Genomic DNA, 9,332 nt, shown 5'->3' on the forward strand with positions numbered 1-9,332 from the left:
ACAGACAGAAGCTGGAGGGCTACTATTCCACCTCAGACTCTCGGCACATGTGGGCGGGGCTTCAGCACATCACGGAGTATCGACAGCGGAGTAGCGTAGCCATGTCCAGCCAAACCACACTTCCAGATGAGCTGATTCTATGCCCGCTTTGACACCCAAACTCCTGATGAGCAGAGAGGGTGGCTGGACTTGGGGAGCACACAGGACTCACCTCTCATGGTGACATAAGCTGATGTGCGCAGGGTTCTGAACAAAACAAACCCACGAAAAGCAGCAGGCCCAGACAACATCTCAGGACGTGCACTTCAGGTTTGCTCATCAGAGCTAGCTGATGTGCTTGCTGACATATTTAACCTGTCGCTTGCACAAGCATCTGTACCGACCTGCTTTAAGTCCACCACCATAGTGCCCGTACCCAAGAAGAGCAACGTGACCTGCTTGAATGACTATCGCCCTATAGCACTCATTCCTATTGTTATGAAGTGCTTTGAAAGAATAGTCATGACCCACATCAAAAAGAGCATCCCGGCGGCAACTGTGGACCCCCTACAGTTTGCATATCGCCAGAACCGGTCCACGGATGATGCAGTCAACACTACCATCCACACAGCCCTTTCTCACCTACAGGGCCAGGACACATATGTCAGAATGCTATTTATAGACTATAGCTCTGCTTTTAATACAGTCTGCCCCCACAAACTCACAAATAAGCTCCTCACACTTGGCCTGTCACCCTCCCTCTGTAACTTTGTGTTTAACTTTCTAAAAGGTAGGCCCCAGTCAGTCAGAGTCCACAAATGCACATCCAGCTCAAGAATTGTGAGCACTGGGACCCCACAGGGGTATGTGCTGAGTCCGCTCCCTTACACGTTTTCACCTATGATTGCGTGGCCTCCCACAACAACACCAGCATCATTAAATTTGCGGATGACACTACAGTCATCGGACTGATCACTGGTGGTGTTGAAACATCATACAGAAATTTGGCATGCCCACCACAATCCTAAGTTGCTTCTACAGATGCACGAAAGTGTCCTTACCGCCTCCATCACTGTTTGGTGCGGTAACTGTACAACACGTGATAGGAAGGCACTCCAGCGGGTGATCAAGACCTCACAGAACATTGTTGGGGCAGCCCTCCCCTCACTGCAAGACATTTATAAAACTAGAGTCCTATGAAGAACACACAACCTCATCAAGGACAGCACACATCCACAACACTCATTATTCACACTCCTACCGTCAGGCAGACGCTACAGGAGTTTGAAGTCCAGGACCACAAGGCTGGCAAACAGCTTTTACCCACAGGCCATCAAGCTTCTCAACGAAGCACTCACACACGCAACACACGCACACACTCATAGCACTTTATTATTTATTTATTTATTTATGTATTTATTTATTTATTTATCTATCTATTTGTATTAATGTCTCTTCTGTTGTTGTTGCTTAATTTATTGGTATTTATGTTTCTTATGTTCTTATTCTTTCTTGTGTTTTCTTTCTTTTCTTGGGAGAATGAACAGAATAAGAATTTCATTGCATAGTAAAACTGCCTGTTTTACTATGCATATGACAATAAAACTCTTGAATCTTGAATCTTGAAGATAACAACTCCAGCTCCAAGAGTTACTAAAGTCCGGTAAACAAGTACAGTATGCTCTGAGATCATAAATGAATGATTTAGCTGCCAAAGAAAAATGTAGCATCATCAGGCCTTTGGTCTCTGTTTTTCCTGTTGAACAACAGCAGTGCTGTGAGACACCTTCAGCAAGAGAACGTCAGTCAAACATTCACCATTTGTTTTCTAGAACTGTAAAGGTAATATGGGGGGAGCGAGGTTCAGACACAAATTAAACAGGAATGGTGAGGTGTCAAAACCTTTGTTCTTTGTGACGTAAAGAGACGAGAATGAGCCTTTATTTATTAAAGTCATCAGAATTTTAAAAATGTATCCTTAATATTGTTCCACCGCAGTCAATACTTAAGACATCATCATTTCTTCATTTCAGTGCCATTAAATGAATAGTAAGTCACAATAGTAACTATTAACCTACTACTACTAGTTTTTTCAGTTTGGTTACTGCTAGTAGTAGTTGGTAACTAGGAATATTAACATTGATACCCATCCGTAGTGAGGAAGGATTTCTCTTTTCTTCTTTTATGTTAAAATTTTGCCTTCATTAGAATTTTTTTTAAGTGTGTTTGTGTGGATTTGTGAAGTGTGCAGTCTTTATGCCATTTGATCACATTAAAAAGAGTAAAATTAAAATTAGACTTTTTATATTCAGACTGCTAACCTCTTCTTACACTTTCCGAAACAACTCAACAGCCAATGTCATAAAACATTTTTAGCACTCTTGTGTGATGTTATGTAATGACCGTAGCACTTTAATAACAAGTCATTTTCCCCTCACCGTGTTACAATAATATAGTAGCTATTGGACACTCGGAGCCTCCCAACTTGGTCTAAACGCTTCAATTAAAAAGTTTTAAAAGACATTCCCATCAGGACCAAGTCTGGTATCTGAAGGTCCACACTCTGAGTCGCCATGGAAACAACCTGAAAATACAAAGAGAACAACTATCAGGTTATCAGACCTCACCAGTCACATGTCAGCAGCAGAGGCTTGTCTTACCTAATTGGTCCAGGACATGCTAATGAGGGCTGGACTTTCATCCACATATTCAGACCTGGCAGACCTGCGTCGTCTTCTATTAGTTGGAACAGCACAACTCTGAGTCAAAGTGTTGAGATAGGTTAGGATGTGGATTCATGATTGAACATGGAGAGTGTTTCATCTTGTGGAATATGGTCGGATGGAATGAAGGCAGGCGTGTTCTTGGTTAAGGTAAGGTGATGTGATTGTGGTCAAGGGTGATCAAGGCTAAAAGTTAGGGTCTTCATTACAATTCTAGGCTTGGGAATCTAGTCCTATTTTCTCAAGAGTGATGAGACTTAAGAACAGAGGTCTTGTGCTTTAATGCCATGTGATCAAAAAGGTGTCAAGCAGCGTACCGGCTGGCAGCCTCCGCTTTGGTTGGGACACAGTTGAACTTTGCAGTGCAGGTAAACCTCATAGCTGTCGCCAGTGAAGTGGAACATGTTGAAGGAGAAGCTGTTGGACACTCCAACTCCATTGTCCATCACCTTCACTGAGGGCTCCACAGAGCTTGGACAACTTTCCAGAGACAGGAAAATAGAGGTTACAGCTTTGATTCTCTGGCCTGCTTAGACATAGAGAGCTGAAAGTTAACGGTAACTGAGAAATGTCCAAGCAGCAGTGAGTGGCCACAGACATATTGTCTCACCCATCAGAGATCAGGTCGTATCTCAGACCCTCATTGGGCGATGAACCGTTGGTGGCCCAGCAGGAGTTGGTTACCAAGGAGACCAGGTTGCCATCCAGACCGTACGTCACCACCTCCAGCCAGACCCTCTGGTTCAACTGAATGTCTTTGTCTGACATCACAGGTTCTCTGTGTTGGGCGTCCTTGTAGGCTGTCATCTTCAGAGTGTAATTCCAAGATTCTGATACAACCTGCTGGAAGACAGAGCTGCACACACACACAAATACTCTAACCTTTGTTTTTTGGGTTTCAAAAGCAGATGATACTGGTAAAACATGTTGAACTCACTTGTCTTTGATTCTGAAGGTCATACTCTGGACTTCCGGCTGGTAGTAATAGCAGGAAAAGTTCACATGAAATTTGTCAAAGTTAGCAACAATTTCAGAGGTGTTCAATCCAGTGACAGCATTCTTGTACAGAACCACGCTGTCGTTGGCCTGCAGGGTAAAGGACATTCAACAATTCATTACGTGGATCTTAAACAGTACGAGTGTCAGGACAAGAGAGTTGCCCACCGTGACCACCGTTCCACAGGCGTTGCTGTCACTAAAGTTAAAGGTCACCATGTGGTCCATGTCCCTCTGACCTCTGCAAGAGTCGTCGTTGAGGTGCAGGTCCGTGTATCGGAAACCTTTCTCTTCCAGGAGACAACCGACCAGAGTGAGTGAAGCAGTATTGTCCATGCAGACCTCTTGATCACCTGAAGATCAAAACAATTTTTTTTTGTGACCTGTTGTTTCATGTGCAACAAACCCCCCAACTCGTCTTACCCAAAGTGTTGTTGGACCTGTAGTCGGAGGCAAAAATGGCCCGACAGAAGCACATGATTTGGTTGTTGATGCCGTCAGCACAGAACTCGTGATCAACACACTGTGTGTCATTACAGAAAGCCTTGGGGGCAGCTGAAACACAAACAACATCATCATGCCTGAACAAATGCTTATTGTCATAACCAAGGACAGCATTATGGTGGTGCCTCAAGGGAAACCACTTGCATGAGTTCTTCTGATCTGACTTTACTTAGAGGACTTGTTACAGAAAGTCTTACGGCAGTTGGCATCCGTCCTCCAGTCGTCCAACATGTAGTTCTGCTTCAGGCTGCAGGCATGAGCGTAGGCCTCCAAAAACTCACACCTGAGACCATCCACATCTGGATAATGACACAGCGTGTAGTTGCAGGCAGTGATGTACGGCCCTGGATCGACAATGGAGTGACAGTCGGTGAAGTCGGGGCCATTCAGGACTTGACAGCTGTATTGGAAAGATGTAAGGATGGAGTCCAATTCAAGACCGAAGAGGAGCTTGCTTGTGTTGTGGAGTGTTTCTGCTCACTATTCAGTCACTGTGGTACAATTGATGGACTCGTCAGCTGACTCACTGTACTGCATCTCACAGCTGGGGGGTGACAAACAACAAGCTCATAGAAGCAAGCAAAGTAGAAAATTATGAAGCTTCAGTCAGAAGGACTAGTGATGAGGTCTCACCCCTCAGAGCTGAAATCAGTCGACTTTACGTCACTTAAAGTCACACTGGCGCTGACACACAGACTGTCCAGTTGGTCTATAATGGTGAGGAAGAAGAAGATCAATATGGCTTCAAAATGTCAGTAACAGTTTATGGAACAGTTTATGGAATGAGGAGCTTCCTGCTGTTCATGTTGATGTAAAACTAGTAGTTCAGCCATTTAAATAATTTCATTTCCTCATGTTAGAGGACTGTGTACTCTACCACTCTACAAAAACATTTTAGGAATGGTTAGGACAACACAAACAGTTCTAGGAGTGAAGACTGCCTCAGATCCTTCATCTGTCAGTCCATCTGAAGTATGTCTATCACAGACAAGTCCAATTCATGTAGGTCCAACCTTGAAAAATCATCTCCTCAGCTTGAAATACATTGTGGGCGGATGAAAAATCTCGATTGGTTTTCATTAAAATTCTGAGCTGTATCAGGTAAAACAGCAAAGATGCTGCAAACTGTCCCCAATCCCCTCGAAGCTTGTAGAAAATGTTACCTGTCAACATCCTGTGTTGTGTTTGGAGGATCTGAGCAGTGTCTCCATTGAAGAATACAGTCATGTTGTAGTCGGACTGATATATGGTGACTGTGACTCCAGTGTGGTCCTGGTGGAGGTCCAAAACTTCATGTTCCTCAGACACACTGCTGATGTTCATAACAGTGTTGTTCACCTGCATGATGAACAATGGATCAAACACACTCAACATCCATCCATCCATCAATCCATTTTCCTCCGCTTATCCGGGTCTGGGTCGCATGGGAAGCAGTCTCAGGAGGGAAACCCAGGCTTCCCGGTCCCCAGCCAACTCCTCCCTCTCCACCGGGAGGACTCATGACCATAGGTGAGGGTGGGAACATACAGTAGATCAGCTCTCTCTTCACCATGACGGTCCGGTACAGCGACCGCATTACTGCAGACACTGCGCCGATCCGCCTATCGACCTCCCACTCCAACCTTCCCTCACTTGTGAACAAGACCCCGAGATACTTTAACTCCTCCAACCTGGGGCAGAACCTCATTCCCAACCCAGAAGGAGGAATCCACCCTTTTCAGACTGAGAACCACGGCTTCGGATTTGGAGGTGCTGAGTTTCATCCCAGAAGATTCACACTCAGATGCAAACCGCCCCAGTAAACGCTGAAGGTCACAGCCCGATGTGGCCATCAGGACCACATCGTCTGCAAATAGCAGAGACGAGATCCTAAGGCCACCGAACTGGACTCCCTCCATGCCTTGGCTAGAAATTCAATCCCTGAAAATTATGAAGAGAATGGGTGACAAAGGGCAGCCTTGGCGGAGGCCAACGTTCACCGGAAACAGGCTTGACTTACTGCTGGCAATGCGAACCACGCTCCTGCTCCGGCTCCAGTTGTACAAGGACTGAATGGCACGTAGTAGCGTACTACCAATCCCGTACTCCCGCAGCACCCCCCACAGGACACCGCAAGGGACACGGTTGAATGCCTTTTCCAAGTCCACAAAGCACATGTAGACCGGTTGGGCAAACTCCCAAGAACCCTCCAGTACCTTTGCAAGGGTGTTAAGCTGGTCCCGTGTTCCGCGACCAGAATGAAATCACATTGCACCTCCCGTAGGCGAGGTTTGACTAACGGTCGTACCCTTCCTTCAGCACCCTGGAATAGACTTTCCCAGGGAGGCTGAGGAGTGTGATCCCACTATAGTTGGAACACACCCTCCGTTCACCCTTCTTGAAAATGGGGACCACCACCCTGATCTGCCAATCCAGAGGTACTGTTCCGACTTCCACGCAATGTTGAAGAGACTTCTCAGCCAAGACAACTTCCACTTGAGGAATTCAGGGAAAACTCGTCCACTGCCGGAGATTTGCCACTGGGGAGCGTTTTGACTACCCCAGATACCTCGGCCACGATGATGGAACTGTCCGCGTTTGTGTCCTCAGACTCTGCTTCCTCTATGAAAGGTATGTCAGGGAGATTGAGAAGTCCTCAAAGTATTCCTTCCGGCGTCCGACTATATCCTCAATCGAGGTCAGCAGGCTCCCGTCCCCACTCTAAACAGTGTGGACCGGACACTGCTTCCACTTTCAGAGGCGCCGGACGGTTTGCCAGAATCTCTTCGACCAAACTCCTCCCACAAGCCATCCATGCTCGATAGGACTCCTTCTTCAGCTTGACGGCAGCCCTGACCTCTGGTGTCCACCATCAGGTTGGGGGCTTTCCGCCACGACTGGCACCGACCACCTTGTGGCCGCAGTTCCGATCAGCTGCCTCAGCAATGGAGGCACGTAATAGAGTCCATTCGGACTCAATATCCTCGTCCTGCAACCCCGGGATGCAGGCGAAGCTCTGCCGGAGGTCTGTCCGGCATCCTCCACCACCATCTAATCCAACTCATCACCAGGTGGTGATCAGTTGACAGCTCAGCCCCTCTGTTCACCCGCGTGCCCAGAACATGCAGACAAACGTCTGATGATACGACTACAAAGTCGATCATAGACCTGGGGCCTAGGGTGTCGTGGTGCCATGTGCACTTGTGGACATCCTTATGTTCGAACATAGTGTTTGTGATGGACAAACTGATGTTCGCACAGAAGTCCAACAACATCACACCGCATGGGTTTAGATTGGGGAGGCCGTTCCTCTCAGTCACGCCCCTCCAGGTCACACTGTCATTGCCCACATGGGCGTCGACGTCTCCCAGTACAACGACGGAGTTGGTCGACATCTTCGATATCTTCTGTTCATTTATGAGAAGCAATAACTTAATAACACATTCAGTCTTTTATGACCATTCATCTGCTGATGAAGGTGACTTACCAGAACTTTCACACCTGGGCCAAGTTGAATGACAGAATCGGAGTCTAGCAGCTTGATGGTGACACTGTCCAAAAACCCAACATCTTTTCGACGACGTTCCTTGAAGAGGCCCACTATGTGGACACTTGAATTGGAGTACAAAGTGTAGGCACAGCGATCTTTCACAGAGGAGGAATTTCCAAAGTAATCAATGATGGTAGAGCCGGTCACAGTGCACACATAGCTCACTGGGCACCTAACAGAGGCAGGGATGGTGGTCAGTAGGTTGTTGGCGTGGCATCGGTGATATGAGAGAAAGCACAAAAGCCTACCTGTCATCCTGAGATATTGTGAGGAAAGCAGTTAAATTACAAGTCAGCAGCCCTACTGCTGGGTGACAGCTTGTTGTGTTCGGTAGAAGTAATTGATCTGGAAACAACACACATGACTTCATCACATTCAAACTGTGAGAGTGTCTTCAGACACGTCACAAAGTCATATTTTCTCCTATTTGTCCAGGTATGGAAAATATTTCTGCCTCTGACACAATGGCAAGAAACACATTCCAGTTGTTCCTCAGAAGTGATGCCACCAAATGCTCTGCATTGAGGTCTGCCTTCAAACAACGCTCTGCGAATAACATAATGTTGGCTGATTGTGTTTTACTTGGACAGGACTGGGGAGGACTGTGCATCGAACCAGCGAAATCAAGTCTACAAGATTGACACTGAACAGTACAGTCTCTCTACTGTACTTTTCAAACAACCGATTCATTGCTGCGTCACTCATTGAATCTTGCAGCTCTTTAACGGGGATGTATGCAGGATGCTAATGTCGAATGTCTCCATTCAAATTAATGTTTGCACCCCAAAAAAGTAACATTGTCCCAGAAACAACAACGTGTATCATTGTGTGACAGCTTTGGGGGATACCTATTCATTCCCCCAAAATATACAGAATATTCTAGGTTTTTGGGCAGATGCACCAATATGTTGGGAAGAATTGTCTTAACATTGCTCCAAGAAAAGTTGTCTAAGTGGGATTCATGCAGCGTTTTGACAATTGTTGGCTTCTCATCAGAATAGGTAACGCCCCCTGTTGCCCATAGGCTGGTGCACATTGGCAGTGAGCACACTTCAGGAGCAGGTACTCACGGTAGTGCAGGATACAGGTAATAAAAAGCAACAGAGGGAAAAGCTCTGTCAAAAACACGTAACGGGAATTCTTGGGCAGTAGTAACAAGTAAGGAAACAGTTTAGGTGACAGCACGGACGAGGAGAACCGAGACAATGAACCAGCTCCGTTCATAGCATGAACAGCTATGAACTCAACAAATTGCAATTCCAAATAGCAAATATCCACTGAGGTAAAGCAGCTGCATACTACACCCAGCAGGAAGTCCACCACACAAAATAAGAGCACTAATCAATTGAATTGTTTTATAAATGTAATGTATTGTCTATAAGATTCCAATTGTGTTTAACATTTTCTTAAGTAAAAATTCACGCATTTCCTTATCAAATACAAGGCAGAAATCTCAGATGGGCGTCTCTTCTCGGTGTAATGTGCAAGCCCTGCCAACCATCTGAGAGCACACTGAGTTGGATCATGGCGCTTGCCAGTTCGTGTTTGTCAGCATGTCGCCAATAATATAATGTTGCAGAAACTACGTCATTTCTGCCATT

At 46.1% G+C, this 9,332-nt stretch overlaps 1 protein-coding gene across 1 annotated transcript; it reads right to left on the reverse strand.

The window, feature by feature from the left end:
* Positions 1–2,424: 2,424 nt before the first annotated feature.
* Positions 2,425–5,375, reverse strand: LOC129187244 (alpha-tectorin-like). Its single transcript, XM_054786213.1, has 11 exons — positions 5,366–5,375; positions 4,836–4,944; positions 4,684–4,746; positions 4,400–4,602; positions 4,122–4,253; positions 3,867–4,051; positions 3,640–3,788; positions 3,313–3,558; positions 3,020–3,182; positions 2,640–2,738; positions 2,425–2,563 (listed from the first exon to the last, which is right to left on the reverse strand). Exons 1-10 carry the CDS (start codon positions 5,373–5,375, stop codon positions 2,640–2,642), a joined length of 1,359 nt encoding a protein of 452 aa, XP_054642188.1. The 3' UTR covers positions 2,425–2,563.
* Positions 5,376–9,332: the final 3,957 nt, after the last annotated feature.

Source organism: Dunckerocampus dactyliophorus, chromosome 9, assembly GCF_027744805.1.
Source record: "Dunckerocampus dactyliophorus isolate RoL2022-P2 chromosome 9, RoL_Ddac_1.1, whole genome shotgun sequence".
In the NCBI taxonomy this organism is placed as follows: domain Eukaryota; kingdom Metazoa; phylum Chordata; class Actinopteri; order Syngnathiformes; family Syngnathidae; genus Dunckerocampus; species Dunckerocampus dactyliophorus.